The 16,132-nt window shown below is 33.6% G+C and overlaps 1 protein-coding gene across 1 annotated transcript in view; it reads right to left on the reverse strand.

Annotated features, from left to right (window-relative positions):
- The window catches only part of VGLL3 (vestigial like family member 3), a 76,970-nt gene that overhangs the window by 41,349 nt on the left and 19,489 nt on the right, over positions 1–16,132 (reverse strand). Inside the window, exon 3 of the mRNA XM_051984364.1 lies at positions 14,499–15,014. Within this exon, the coding sequence (XP_051840324.1) occupies positions 14,499–15,014 (516 nt within the window). The remainder of the gene's footprint in view (positions 1–14,498; positions 15,015–16,132) is intronic.

The raw sequence follows: 16,132 nt of genomic DNA on the forward strand, positions 1-16,132 counted from the left end.
TAACTTATACTTTTAACATATTTAACATGTATTGATCAACCTGCCATCTGGAGGAAGGGGTGGGGGGAAAGAGGGGAAAAGTTGGAACAAAAGGTTTTGCAACTGTCAATGATGAAAAATTACCCGTGCATATATCTTGTAAATAAAAAACTATAATAAAAAAAAGAAAAAGAAAAAAAGAAAAGAAACACCAAGTGGGAACTCCTGGGGCTAACTAGGTGTGGTTGTAGCCTCAGCAGAAATCACAGAAACTTTCACCTGAACTGTTTGTGGAGTCAGGATCTGAGCTCTGGAAGACTCAGGGAACCCTGGCTGATTAGAAACGCAGGGCCCAGCTGTACCTCAGAGACAAGACTGTGGGTGAGAAGGAACCAGCATACTTAATGAGTGCAGAGGCAGTGGAGCAGAGATGCTGATGACTGTGAGCACTTGATGGAGGAGCTCTTGGTTCAGGGTTCAAGTCAGAAGTGATAGTTAAAGTGAAGCTAGAGGTACCATCCACCCCCAATGGGGGATTAGAGGTGTTTACTAGAAGTATCTCTATACAGTTAGGTATCTCTTATTTAAAAAAGAAAAAAAAAAAAGAATCGACAAAGAAGAACCTCACCATAAAAACATACTTTGGGAACAGGGAAGACCTGGATTCATCTTCAGTAGAGGACACTGAAGTAAAAAAACTTCTACCCCAAAGAGTAACATGAAATGGCTCCCTGCCCAGAAAGAATTTTAGAAGAACTCAAAAAAGAGACACTGAGGAAAAACTAAAAAAAAAATAAATAATAATAATAATAAAAACCATCCAAGAAAAACAAAATTATTTTTTAAAAAAGTAACTAACTAGAAAAAGAGATACTGAGTCTCAAAGATGAAAATAAGTCTTTGAAAATTAGAACTGGGCAAGGGGAAGTTAGTGAAGCCATGAGAGAATGGATTAAATAGGCAACATTGGGAGGCAGAGCGCATTCTGAACTCCCTTCTACCCCTCACTTACTAATTACCTAATTTAGCCTCAGAAATAGTGCTTGACTGGTAAAAATCCATGAATATTAGGAGTACAACAAATTACCAACTAAAGATAACTTGGAAAATCGCCAGAAAAAGTCTGTGTTGATGAGGCAGAAGGAAGCCAGCCCAGGCAAGGAGGCAGAACATGGAGGCTAGCACACTGAGCAGATTGGGGGTTGGGTTCAGTTTCCATGGGTGGAGAATTTGCAGGGAGGACTCTATCATGGATTGGCTGCTCTGCTTTAGTTGCAAAGCAGTAGATCAGCAGAGAAGTTACACAAATACCAAAGGTAGAGTGTACCCTCCAAAAACACCAGAGTTTAACAGGATCTGGCCACACCCACCCAGCACCAGAAGTGACTCAGCAGGGATCACAGTGCAGCTGTGCAGTCTGCAATGCAGGGCTCTGCCCAGGGCAATTGTTCCTCACAGCAGGGTTCTGTCAAGGGCAGTGACACTTCCACTGCTCAGCCACTTATGCCAGGGCACCTACTGTTCCACACAGTGGGGCTCAGCATAGGGTAATAAAACTTCTGCAGCACAGCCACTCTTCTCTTTGCAGCCCATTTGGAGGACAGCTATTTTCCATATATCCCTGTTCTGTAGAGGAAACAGAGAACCTCCTTGCCTGAAGGCAGACCCTAAGGGCTTAAAAAAAAATGAGTAAAAAAGCCAAGCGAGCTTTAATATTGATAGCTTCTATACAGAAAGAGAGCAGATTTCCAACCATGAGGAGACTAATAGCAGACAGTCACTAGACAAAACCCCAAAGTGGGATATAAGCTGGTCTCCATCACACAAAGCTCTCCTAGAAGAAATTATAAAAGATCTTAAAAGAGAGCTAGAAGAAAATGGGGAAAGGAAAGAGAAGCTCTGCAAGAGAGTATGAAAAAGGCAAATAACTTATTTAAAAAAAAAAAAAGATTTGATAAAGTGGGAAAAGAAAACAACTTCCAGAAATGTGAAATGGAAAAGGTAAAGAACTCTCAGGGAAAGGGAATTAGTGAATTAGAAAAGATAAAGAACTCCCAGGAAAGTAGGATTTGTGAATTAGAAAAAGAAAATAACTTGTTAAAAAAAAATTAGTGAAATGGAAAAAAATTCCATAGAGAAAAAGAACTCATTTAAAAACTCAATTGGACAGATACAAAAAGAAGTAAAACCAGTTAATGAAGAAAATTACTCAATAAAAATCAGAATTGAAGAAAGAGAAATGAACGATTCATTGAAACATCAAAAATCAGTCAAGCAAAACAAAAACAAAAAAATGAAAAAACAGGAAAAAATGTTAAATATATACCGGAAAAACAACAGACCTGGAAGAGATAATCTAAAGATTATTGGACTTCCTGAAAATTATGATGAACACAAGAGCCTAGACACTATTTTTTACAGGAAATCATCAAAGAGAACTGCCCAGATGTAATAGAATCAGAAGGTAAAAAAGGCATTGAAAGAATTCATAGAACACCTTCTGAAAAAGACCCCAAAATAAAAACTTCAAGGAATATATATTGTGGCTAAATTTCAGAACTATCAGACTAAGGAAAAAATATTAGAAGCAGCCAGAAAAAAAAAATAATTCAAATACCAATGAGCCACAATAAGGATCACTCAGGATCTAGCAGCTTCCACTTTAAAGGAACAAATGGCCTGGAATATGATATTCCATAAGGCAAAAGAACTTGGAATGCAGCTGAGCCTTTTCTTCCAGGGAAGAAGATAGAGATTCAATGAAACAGTCGAATTCCATTTATTCCTAATGAAAAAAACCAGAGCTAAACAAAAAATTTGACCTCCAAATAAAGGACTCAAGAGAAACATAAAAGATAAAAAGAACTCTTGAGAACTGTATTTCTGTTACAGGCATACATAATGAGCATGTGTATAATTTGATTTTACTGTTATATTTTTTAAAAAGGGAAGCAGAAGTGGAAAAGGGATTGTATCAGAAAAAAGGCAAAAGAGGAGATAAATAGAGGGAAATTACATCACATGAAGAGGCAAAGGAAACCTATCATATCTAAGGGAAATAAGAGAGGGGGTGGAACATGGTGTGATTACTCTAATCAGATTTGGCTCAAAGAGAAAATATTAGACATATTTGGTTTACAGAGAAACATCTCTCAACTCATTAAAAAGTAGGAGAGGAAAAGGGAAAAGGAATAGAGTAGGCTAAATAGAAGGGAATACAGAAAAACAAGGGAAAGGTATAAGAAAGGGGAAGGGACTCAAAGGGGGTGGGAGGGATTCTGAAGAGGGAGAGCTGCGCAAGACAAGTGGTGCCCATAAGTTTAATACTGAGGAGCGGGGTAAAGGGAGAAAGAAAAAGAAAAGTATAATCCGGGGATAATAAGATACCAGAAAATACAGAATTAATACTTTTAACTGTAAATGTGAATGGGATGAATTTTCCCATAAAGCAGAGGCAGATAGTAGACTGGATCAAAAGCCAGAATCCTACAATATGTTATTTGCAGGAAGCACATTTAAAGTAGGGTATACATACAGAGAAAAGGTAAAAGGCTGGAGCATAATAATTCAGGTGAACTCAAAAAAGCAGGGGTATCCATCCTTATCTCAAATCAAGCAAAAGCAAAAATTGATCTAATTAAAAGAGATAATAAAGGAAACTATATCTTGCTAAAGGGTAGCATAGATAATGAAGCAATATTAATACTAAACATATATGCACCAAGTGGATCTAAATTCCTAAAGGAGAAGTGAAGAGAATTGCAAGAAGAAATAGACAGCAAAATTACAATAGTGGGAGATCTCAACCTTGCACTCTCTGAATTAGATAAATCAAACCACAAAACAAATGAGAAAGAAGTAAAAGAGGTAAATAGAATACTAAAAAAAGTTAAGTGTGATAGATCTTTAGAGAAAATTGAATGGAGAAAAAAAAAGGAGTATATTTTCTTCTCAGCAGTTCATGGAACCTATACAAAAATTGACCATATGTTAGGACATAAAGACCTCAAAATTAAATGTAGTAAGGCAGAAATAGTAAATGCAGATCAGATCACAATGCAATAAAAATTACATTCAACAAAAAGCTAGGGGTAAATAGACCAAAAAGTAATTGGAAACTAAATAATCTCATCCTAAAGAATGATTGGGTGAAACAGCAAATTATAGACACAATTAATAATTTCATTCAAGATAATGACAACGGTGGGACAACATACCAAAATTTGTGGGATGCAGCCAAACTGGTATTAAGGGATAATTCTATATCTCTAAAGGCTTACTTGAATAAAATAGAGAAAGAGAAGGTCAATGAATTAGACTTGCAACTTCAAAAGCTAGAAAAAGAGCAAATTAAAAAACCCAACCAAATGCTAAACTTGACATTCTAAAATTAAAAGGAGAAAATTATAAAATTCAAAGTAAAAAAAAAAAAAAAAAACTATTGAATTAATAAATAAAACTAAGAGTTGGTTTTATGAAAAAACCAACAAAATAGATAAACCTTTGGTAAATCTGATTAGAAAAAGAAAGGAGGACAATAAAATTATTAGTCTTAAAAATGAAAAGGGAGAACTTTCCACCGATGAAGAGGAAATTAGAGCAATAATTAAAAATCACTTTACTCAACTTTATGCCAATAAATTTGATAACCTAAGTAAAATGGATGACTTACCTTCAAAAATATAGGCTTCCCAGATTAACAGAGAAGGAAATAAATTGCTTAAATAGTCCCATTTCAGAAAAAGAAATAGAATAAGCTATTAATTAATTCCTTAAGAAAAAAATCCCCAGGATCAGATGGATTTACATGTGAATTCTACCAAACATTTAAAGAAGAATTAACTTCAATGTTATACAAACTATTTGAAAAAATAGGGAATGAAGGAGTCCTATCAAATTCTTTTTATGACACAGACATGGTACTGATACCTAAACCAGGTAGGTTGAAAACAGAGAAAGAAAATTATAGATCAATCTCTCTAATGAATATTGATGCTAAAATCTTAAATATGATATATTAGCAAAAAGACTACAGAAAATCATCCCCAGGATATACACCATGATCAAATAGGATTTATACCAGGAATGCAAGGCTGGTTCAATATTAGGAAAACTATCAATATAATTGGCCATATTAGTAACCAAATTAACAAAAACCACATGATCATCTCAATAGATGTAGAAAAATCATTTGATAAAATCCAATATCCATTCCTACTAAAAACACTTGAGAGTATAGGAATAAATGGACTTTTCCTTAAAATAATCAGCAGCATCTATTTAAAAACATCAGTAAGCATCTTATGTAATGGGGATAAACTGCAACCATTCCCAACAAGATCAGGAGTGAAACAAGGTTGCCCACTATCACTATTACCATTCAGTATTATATTATAACTGCTAGCTGGGGCAATAAGAGTTGAGAAAGAGATTAAAGGAATTAGACTAAGTAATGAGGAAACCAAATTATCACTCTTTGCTGATGATATTATGGTATACTTAGAGAACCCCAGAGATTCTATTAAAAAGTTATAAGAAATAATCCACACCTTTAGCAAAGTTGCAGGATACAAAATAAACCCACATAAGTCATCAGCATTCTTATATATCACTAACAAAATCCAACAATCAGAGTTACAAAGAGAAATTCCATTTAAAGTAACTACTGATAGTATAAAATACTTAGGAATCTATCTGCCAAAGAAAATCAGAAGCTTTATGAGCAAAACTACAAAAAACTTTCCACAAAAATTAAGTCTGATCTAACCAACTGGAAAAATATTAAATGCTCTTGGATTGGGCAAGCAAATATAATAAAGATGACAATATTGCCTAAACTAATCTATTTATTTAGCACTATACCAATCAGACTCCTCAAAAACTATTTTAATGACCTAGAAAAAATAACAACAAAGTTCCTATAGAAAAACAAAAGGTCAAGAATTTCAAGGGAATTAATGAAAAAAAAAAATCAAACGAAAGTAGCCTAGCTGTACCAGATCTAAAATTATATTACAAAGCAGCATTAGTTGATCAGTGGAACAGGTTAGATTCAAAGGAAAAAACAGTCAATAACTTTAATACTCTAGTGTTTAACAAACCCAAAGACCTCAGCTTTTGTGATAAGAACTCACTGTTTTACAAAAATTGCTGGGAAAATTGGAAACTAGTATGGCAGAAAGTAGGCATTTACCCACACTTAACACTGTACACCAAGATAAGGTCAAAATGGTTCATGACCTAAGCATAAAGAATGAGATTATAAATAAATTAGAGGAACACAGGATAGTTTACCTCTCAGACCTGTGGAAGAGGAAGGAATTTGTGACCAAAGAAGAACTAGAGATCATTACTGATCACAAAATAGAAAATTTTGATTATATCAATTTAAAAAGCTTTTGTACAAACAAAACTAATGCAAACAAGATTAGAAGCGAAGTAATAAACTGGGAGAACATTTTTACAATTAAAGTTTCTAATAAAGGCCTCACTTCCAAAATATATGGAGAACTGACTCTAATTTATAAAAAATCAAGCCATTCTCCAATTGATAAATGGTCAAAGGATATGTACAGACAGTTTTCTGATGATGAAATTGAAACTATTTCTACTCATATGAAAGGGTGTTCCAAATCACTATTGATCAGCAAAATGCAAATTAAGACAACTATGAGATACCACCTCTCAGATTGTCTAGGATGACAGGAAAAGATAATGATGAATATTGGAGGGGATGTGGGAAAACTGGGACACTGATGCATTGTTAGTGGAATTGTGAATGCATCAAACCATTCTGGAGAGCAATTTGGAACTATGCTCAAAAAGTTATCAAACTGTACATACTCTTGGGTACATACATAGCAGTATTACTACTGGCCTTATATACCAAAGAGATCTTAAAGAAGGGAAAGAGACTTGTATGTGCAAAAATATTTGTGTCAGCTCTTTTTGCAGTGGCCAGAAATTGGAATTTGAATGGATGACCATCAATTGGAGAATGGCTGAATAAACTGTGGTATATTAAAGTTATGGAATATTATTATTCTGTAAGAAATGACCAGCAGGATGATTTTAGAAAGGCCTAGAGAGATTTACATGAACTGATGCTGAGTGAAATGAGCAGGACCAGGAGATCATTATATACTTCAGTAACAATACTATACGATGATTAATTCTGATGGACATGGCTCTCTTCAACAATTTGGTTTGAGATGAACCAAATTAGTTTCATTTGTTCAATAATGAATAGAATCCACTACACCCAGCAAAAGAACTCCACCAAATGAATATGAACCACAACATAGCATTTCCATTTCCTCTGTTTTTGTCCACTTGCATTTTTTATTTCCTTCTCAGGTTATTTTTACCTTTTATGTCTTAGTCTGATTTTTCTTGTGCAGCAAAATAACTTTATGGATATGTAGACATATATTGTATTTAACATATTTAACATGTATGGGTCTACCTGCCATCTAGGTGAGGAGGTGGGAGGAAGGAGGGGAAAAGTTGTTACTGAAGGTTTTGCAAGGGTCAGTGCTGAAAAATTACCCATGCATGTATCTTGTAAATATAAAGCTATAATAATAATAATAAAAAAATAGGGAACATTACATATATAACATGAAAGATATAGCACCTTTCAAAATCTATAAATAAATAAAGAGGGATAGATGGTGGACAGGGAAGCAAAAGTTATGGGAAAAAAACAAGGGAAAAATGCATGAGTAGGGGGAAGTTAAGTAATAGGAAGTCAAGTGAGGTGCATAATTAAAGCAAAGAGTCAGCAGTGATAGGAAAGATGTGTGTGTGTATGTATATACATGTATACATAAATATATCCTTTCTTAAGTATAGCCTTTTTGGAGGTAGTGAGGGCATGAAAGCAGGGAAAAGAGAATATAGTTAAAAAAGGTGCACAACAGAGAACAAAAGAACAATTTACAAGGATGTAAAGAAAAGATGGACACTCGAATATGATTTCTTCTACTAATATATATATATATTTTTTCCTTGATTGGGTAGTTATATATTTTTAATCCTCTCTACTGTTCTGCTGGGCTTATTACTATGTTTTCTTTTGTTTTGTTTCATTTTATTTTATATTTCTTTTGGTTTTTTTTTTTCCTTATTGTTTGTCTAAATAAAATATTTTTTTAAAAAAAGAAGATTCCACATCTAATAACTTTTCCTAATGTTCACTGGTTTTCCTTGCTAAGATTATGTTTGCTCTTAGCATCAACATTCTCTATAAGCCATGTACAGGCATTCCCAGGCAATATCATCCATGTAAGAATTCTGGTTATGTTCATTATATATAGTAGTATTAGTCATCTCTCATCTGGAAAACTGATTTAAATATTCTTCTTAAATTCTTCCATCCAATTCTTAATTATCTCTGTTTCCCTTATGAATTCTGGACAAGTTTTCTATATGCCTAGTTAATGGCAGAACTCAGTTTGATGATTATTATCCAAGTCTTCTAGACATATGTAAGTTATGGTAGGCAGCAAATAGTGATCTCTGAGAAAGACTTAGATTTAAATTCATAATTGAAAATGTTTCCTTAACTCTGTGGTAATGCAAAATAAGAAACTGAGGCAGTACAATAATAGTTTAAAACTGGTGTAATTTTGGTAATTCTGAAACATTTAGTCAGTAAGTGATCTTCTGGATAAGTTTTTAGCAATAGTGTCAAGTTCTCCATTAGGGAGTATATTTAAAAGATGTCCTACAAAAATAAATATGTAATGGGCTGAGGCTTGAGTTGATGCACTGAGGTCCCAAGCACATGAGGCTAAATAGTAATTGGACCATACTCTATTAATATATAAGCTTGGAGAAAGAATGGCCCCTGCCCACTCTTTGTGCAAGTCCTGATGTGTTGTATAGGAAATGATGATTTTGGTGGGTGGAGGCAGGGGAATGGAAAAGGAAGGGGAAGGAGAGACTTTTGGGATTGCCTTGCCACGGTTTGCTCAGCTCACATCTCTCTCTGTTAGCTGGCTTCCTGTCGCAACTGTCCATATTGCTATCGCAATCTTTATTCACCTCTTCACTTCAATAAATATTGAAGATTTTTCCCTTAACCTGAATTCCTGACTCCGGCTGATTTTAAATACGCGGTCATTACATAAATATGCCAAGAATAAATTATAAAATTCATGTACATCTTTTCATCACCATCATCCACTTTTATATTAAGGATTTTAGTATTTTATCAACTATTTCCCTGAATATTTCTGCTCTAGATTCCACTCCTGGAAAAATAAAGATCACTTAACTGTGAAGATTCCTGATTCTACCTGTTTCTCAAGTTTCTAGCCTGTTGTAACCTACAAAAAGTTTCCCTTTACAGTTATAATTCCATTTCATCCCTGTTAATTCAATAAGAATTTATTAATGAGAGGCACTGTGATAAGCACTTGAAAACACAAGATGAAAAATGATACTCTTAAAGAGTTTACTCTTGAGTAAGAAAAATGAGACATGTATATACAAATAAATATAATGCTTTAATACTTCAAGGGTCTAATAATCTGATTGTGTGAATAAACCCCTCCCTCACCATTTTATGATTATGATGTTTGTCTGTTGTGATAGCCAAAGAATTCATAATCACACTACAACCTACATATAGTAGTTTGTTGGACTTGTACCAAAAGTCTTTATAGTTTGGTAAATCCTGTCAAAAAATGTTTCTGTTTGCATAATCCAAAGAAACTACTGTTATCTCTGTAGCACAATGAGATAGTGGTATAAAATTTTAGTAGATTTATCTTAAATGAATCATCTCAGAGAAGTCAACAGTGGGAGATATTCAAGGAAAGAAGTATGACTTCTACCTGGGAGTGGGGAAAAGGAAGAGAAAAAGTGGTACTTGGTTGACTCATGAAGAAGGAGTAGGATTCTAATATAAAAAATGCCATTCATAAAAAAGAAGTTAATTGCTTGAAAAATGAATTTTATAATTTATCAAATCCATATCTCAGAGAATGAAATATTTCATAAAAATAATAATCTATTAAAAAATAACCAAAATTTAAATTCAGGTCTCTACAACTTATTTAGGCAATAGTCCTGTCTGGGTAAGAACAGAAATGGTTTAAGATTTTTGAAGCAATCTCCATTATATCCCTGTGACTAAGTACTATTATTCCAACTGAGGTTGAAAGAAATTTGTTATATAAGTTAATTAACAGGATCATTTAACTAGTGTCTGAGACAGGATTCAAACTCATTTCTTCTTGAGCCCAAGTCTATATCTCTATATATGGCAAGCATTAATGATACTTCTAAGAATTTTTAATGTAGCTATCAACTAGAAAACTTTTGATAATGATATGAAGATATGATTCATGAGGAGTCAGCAGAAATAGAAATGTATTTAATTTTATCTCTATCCCTTTTAAATTCAAAGCTCTTTAACTTGATTGTAGGTGACAATATAGCTCTTATTTTGGTATGGGCACCCTAAATAGAAAATGTCTAAAAAATAATGGTCTGTGCATTGAAAATGACTTGCCATTTAGACAATGTTTTTCATCCTCTTCTTTACTGAGGGATAAAAGTATCCCTGAAATAGTGGGGAGAAAGATGAATAACCTGACTGTTGCTAAAATAACATAAGAAAAATAAATCTGTGGTTTTCTAGATGAAAATGGAATATTGAGCAATGAACAGCTTGTGTTTACAAAGAAAATGAATCACATAATAAAACATGACTGCCTTTGCTCTTGGTTTATAATTAAAAGTAATAGAAGAAAGGGAAGATGTAAAATAAATATAGTTTGCATTTTAGAAGTTAGAAATGATTAAAAATCTTTAAAAATTACTTGAAAAGTTCATTAAAAGTGGCTTGGATGTGAGCCACCACATGGTTTACACTAGGTAATGGAATGGCAATAAAAGTAAGTAAGAATATTATACCATTTCACTGAAGAAAAGTGTCTATTTAAAATCTCCTTAAGATGGAGTGCAGGTTAGGTTTATTGAATATTTTTATTCAGAAACTGGAAGATATATTCTTTTCATAATACATATTACATTATACTCAGAGAAAATTTAGTTATACTAAATTAAGAAGCAACTTGGTACAATGGAAAAGATATTTATGTTTGGAGGAAAAATAGTTGCATTCAAATCCAGGCTCTTATATAAACTACCTGTTTGATTTTAGGCAGACCACCTACCCTATCTGCTTAATCTGTAAAATGAAAAGACTGGACTAGATTCTCACAAACTTCCCTTACCAATTTCAAATATATCATCTTGTGAAGCTCAGAAAAGTCTCTCTTTTGCTTTACTCCATTCTTTATCACTCCTGTCCTGTACTTCATTTGATCTTTTCTAAACTGGCTTTTAGAATTTTTGTTTGTACCAAAGCTTGTCTCAAATGTGTATCAGTGTCTTCCATTTTAATTGGACCCTTCCCCATCCCTAATTAGGTCTTCATTTGTGCCCCTTTCTGAAATTATAGACAGTTAATATCAAGAATTACCTGATGATATATATGAAAGTGTTGAGAAAAATCTTATTTTTTAAGTATACATCAGGGTGCCTTCCTATCTTTTACTTCCCTTACCCTCAAAATTGGTAAAGCATTGCTTTTTATATATATAAAATGTAGACATAAAAATACATAATTGTGTATACATGTATGTATATGTGTATATATATATATATAATATATATATATATATATATATCATTCATTCTCATATATACACGTGTATATATACACACACATATATCATTCATATACACACACACACATATGCCATTCCTATATGTACAATTCAAGATACAATTTTGTTTCCCAGTGCTGGTTTCATGTAAAGTAAAAACTACTCCTATGATCATTGGAAGATGAATTTCACATCTTCCCATAAAATCATGAGAAATCCTCTCCAGTTTTTATAACAAATCTTATATCTCAAACATAGATCAAGTAATCAGGCCAATATTGACTTTTTTATATAATGACAAGGCATAATAAATACTATGCAGGAAGAAAAATCTAGAGATAGAAATGACAGAAATTAAAATTTGGAGGTGGAAGGAACTTGAGAGAATATCTAATCTAACCTTCTCATTTTACAACTGAAGAAACAGAAGTCTAAGGTCTAAGGAGGATGAAGTAATATTTCCCACAAAGGTCATTAGTCTCAAAGGTGGGATTTGAACATGGATCCTTTAACTTTTTGAACTATGGTACATGATCTCACAAAGTATGGTGCTCTGTCTTATGAAAAAATAGAAAGACAGAAAGACAAGAAATGTTCTTTCCTTCTTTCTTTAGAAGGAAGGAAAAAACGAAGAAAAAAAAATGTATGCTTGATTTTTTTTCCTTGTATCATAGAATGGGGGGAAAGGAGGAGAAAAAATTATTCATGCCTAATTTTACTATTAGCTTCATCTAAAAGAGAAATTTATTGAGAGATTTTCTTCTTTGATATAAGCCAAAGAGCTCAAAGCACACCTCAGCAAATTGTTAAGGGATGTTTGTGATGGTGGCAAGTACAATCTAGAGAATTCAGTCAGATCTGGTCTTTATGTTTCTGGTCACAGGGATCAATAGGACTAGCAGTTACTTCACAAACTTATACAAGCCATGTTAATCCTCCTTCCAAGTCTATTCTTCTCCTTCTCAATAGAGACAATTCATTACAGTCATACTTGTCTTGGAACAGCTCAGTGAAAATCCTATAGTCAATAGGAAACTGAAACCTGTACAAACTGTGGTATTAGTCTGTAATACATTAGAGACGAGAGTGACAAAATTAACTAATGCATATGTAATAATGAAAACAACTTGTCAGGGAATATGTGATTGGAGAACCAGTGATAGGTTTATAATGAACTACCTATCCAAATTACAGAAAAAATAAGAAAAGTACGGAGTAGTTTCAAAAATGGAAAGTTTTAGATTCTGAAAATGAATTTCTAATGCATCAAAAACTATTATATCTGGTATCAAATACAAAATATAATTTCACTTTAAAGCTCTTCACAACCTAACCCCTACCAACCTTTCTAGTTTTCTGGTATTTTAATCCTTCCCTCTAGTATCAAGTAATACCATTGACCTCTTTGCTATTATCTGCACTCCATTTCCTGGCTCTATAGGTTATCATTAGCTGTCCTTCATGCCTAAAATGTATTCCCATCTTACTTCTACCTCCTAGCTTATTTTTCAAATCTTAGCCAAAATCTCATTTTCTGTTCAAAGTCTTCTCTCTTTCTCTCTCTCTCTCTCTCTCTCTGTATTTTTTAATCTTATATATACATAGTTACTTATATATTATCTTCTCTATTAGAATGTGATATCCTAGAGAAGGGACTATTTTTGTCCTTTTTTTGAATTCTCAATACTTAATATTGCCTAGAACACTGTAGATATTTAATAAATGTTTACTGACTGTTGACTTATAAAAACAAAACTTTAAGAAAATCTAGAAATTAGGCCCAAAGGATGATCTTCTACTTGATATATGGCTCTTTTCAGCCCCTGTGAGCTATGATTCAAAGTACACAAAATTAAAAACTAACATTACATGAAGAAATGTTTGAATCCTTTATTTTTTTCTAAGTGTTGGTTACAAAGTTCATTGTATCCTTCCAGGTGGTGTAGTACTAGGCCTGCAATCATGAAGATTTATCTTCCTGAGTTCAAATTTGGCCTCAGACACTTACTAGCTGTGTGATCCTGAGCAAATCACTTAACTTTGTTTTCCTCAGTTTCTCATCTATAAAAATGACCTAGAGAATTCCTTCTCTTGGCAAGTTACTCCAGTACATTTGCCAAGAAAACTCCAAATTGTGTCAAAAAGAGTCAGACATGACTGAAATGATTCAATAAACATTCTTCTAGGTCTAGTGTTAGAAAGAATACAGGAAAGAGAAGTAGGAGAAAAGATAAAAAAGGAATGATGGAAAGAAAGAGATTAGAAAACAATTTCACTCCTTCTCAAATGTATTTTCTGTCTTTTTTTTAGAATAGTAGACATTGTTACAGAAATATTGTGATAACGAAAAAAGTCTGCACATGCTGAAATGAATACAGAACTCACAAGAAAAGGAGAGTCACTGGAATTTAACAATAGCTGAATATTCAACACACTCTATTATCATCTCTGAATAATTTGTGCAATTATAGAAAACACCAGGAACAGAATCACATGAAGATAGAAAAGTTTTCATACTTTATAGAAATATGTCATCTAGAAATTCTAGGACAGCACTAAAGATCGAGGATCAGATTATTTGCATAAAGGAATGGCAGCAAACATGATATCTTTTTTTAAAAATCATATGGCCACAAGTTGCTCACAATACAAATTCCCCAAGGAATATTAGAATTCTTATAGGGGGTGGTAGATACTTAAAAAGAAACTAGCATAAGTTAATACACATATATGAAATATACAGTAAGAAAGAAGTACTTCACAATATTCTTTTAATTTGTTCTCCTTCCTCCTCCTTTACATACTTCCTGGCAAGAAGAAAGAAAACTGTCTTACCTGAATCGAATCCAAAACTTGGCACAATGTCCACTGTTCCATGAAAGGCTCCAGCCCATGCTGAGGTAGCAGTGGTAACAGTAGTAGGATCTGTCTTTGTAATGTCACACTGGGGAGCAGGAATCCTGGCTGTATGGACTGAAGGCATCAGCAAAGAGCCATAGCGCGGATCCAAGTGGGAGCTGGCAGAAGGGTGGTGATGGTGGCGGTGGTGCATGTGCGGATGGGGATGATGGTGATGCATGTATACATCATGCATGTGTGTGTATGACGGGCTCACCTGAGATGTCAGTGGATAGTGCCAGGACTCTGACACAGGAGGGGGTGGAGGAGGAACAGTCTGATGCAAATTGTGTCCTGGCCAGGGACCAGGATCAGATGCTGCAAAGGTGCCTGGTGCAGTGACTGAGAAGTCTGGGTGAACTCCACTTATACATGGCCGAGGTGGAGGTTGGTAAGAGCTGGTCCAAAATGAAGTTGGGAAACTACTTCTCTGGCTTGAAAGAGTTGAGCTGTCTTGAGAGCAGAGGGGGAAAGTTTACATAAGTTTCAGTTCTTGAATAGATATATCTTTACTTGTTCACCAATATTTTTTAAATACTCTTTAATTTCATTGATCATTATTTTTTAACTTTCATCCAATATTATATTACAAGTAGTAATTGTTAAGTATTAAGTAGTATTGTTAAGTATTCCTCTTTGTACTCAAGAATGGATTAACATTAAATATATCTTGTGGCTCCACAGCTACTTCAATTTGCATTGTTTTTCTTCCCTGGACATAGGACTTTTGTCATCATTTTCTATAATGAAGTGTACAAGTACTGCACTTGAAACATTATTTGTATCCTCTTAGGTATTCTTTGCTGCCATGAGGTGAACTATGCATCTAAGTCATATAAGTCATAGTCCTATGCCTTGAATAGTTTGAAATACACACACACACATACACACACACACACACACACACACACACACACACACACACACACACACTATTTATTCAAACAGCTAAATAGTTTTCTTTAAACTGGTCCTGTACATAGTTATATGAATGAAGTTTCCAGATAGGAACTATCTCTCCAAGTAAAAATCAGGAACTTCGAAGTTTTAGAATAGTGGTTCTCAATTTTGTCTGTAATTAGTGGAATACTTACACTTTGAAAGAACCCTTGTAGAAAAATTCTCTAAAATGATTACTTTAATGAATATTAACAGCATAAGGTTCATTAAAAAAGAAAAAGAAAAATAATTTGGAGTGATCCATAGTTCCTGAGAGTACAATTTGAGAAACACTAATTTTAACAGTATTGACTGAGGGCATTAAGAGATTAAATGACAGAGTTAGAGAACCAGTATGTTTCAGAGGAAGGACTTGAGCCTCAACATTTCTGATTCCACTACATCATTTCTATCCACTATATCATACTATTTCTCAATTTTAAAGTTAAATTTTATCTCTAAATTTAAAATGGTAGGTTGAAAGAAACTATAAAATTGATCAATTATACCCATTTTTAAACAATAAGCTATAGTAGATTGTTGTTGACTTGAAGAATTATTGGAAAGTAGGATTTAAGCTGGGTTTTAGAAGGAAGTCAGGATTGCAAAGAGGATATAGAAGGAAGAAAGTT

Source organism: Antechinus flavipes, chromosome 3 (genome assembly GCF_016432865.1).
Source record: "Antechinus flavipes isolate AdamAnt ecotype Samford, QLD, Australia chromosome 3, AdamAnt_v2, whole genome shotgun sequence".
Classification (NCBI taxonomy): Eukaryota; Metazoa; Chordata; class Mammalia; order Dasyuromorphia; family Dasyuridae; genus Antechinus; species Antechinus flavipes.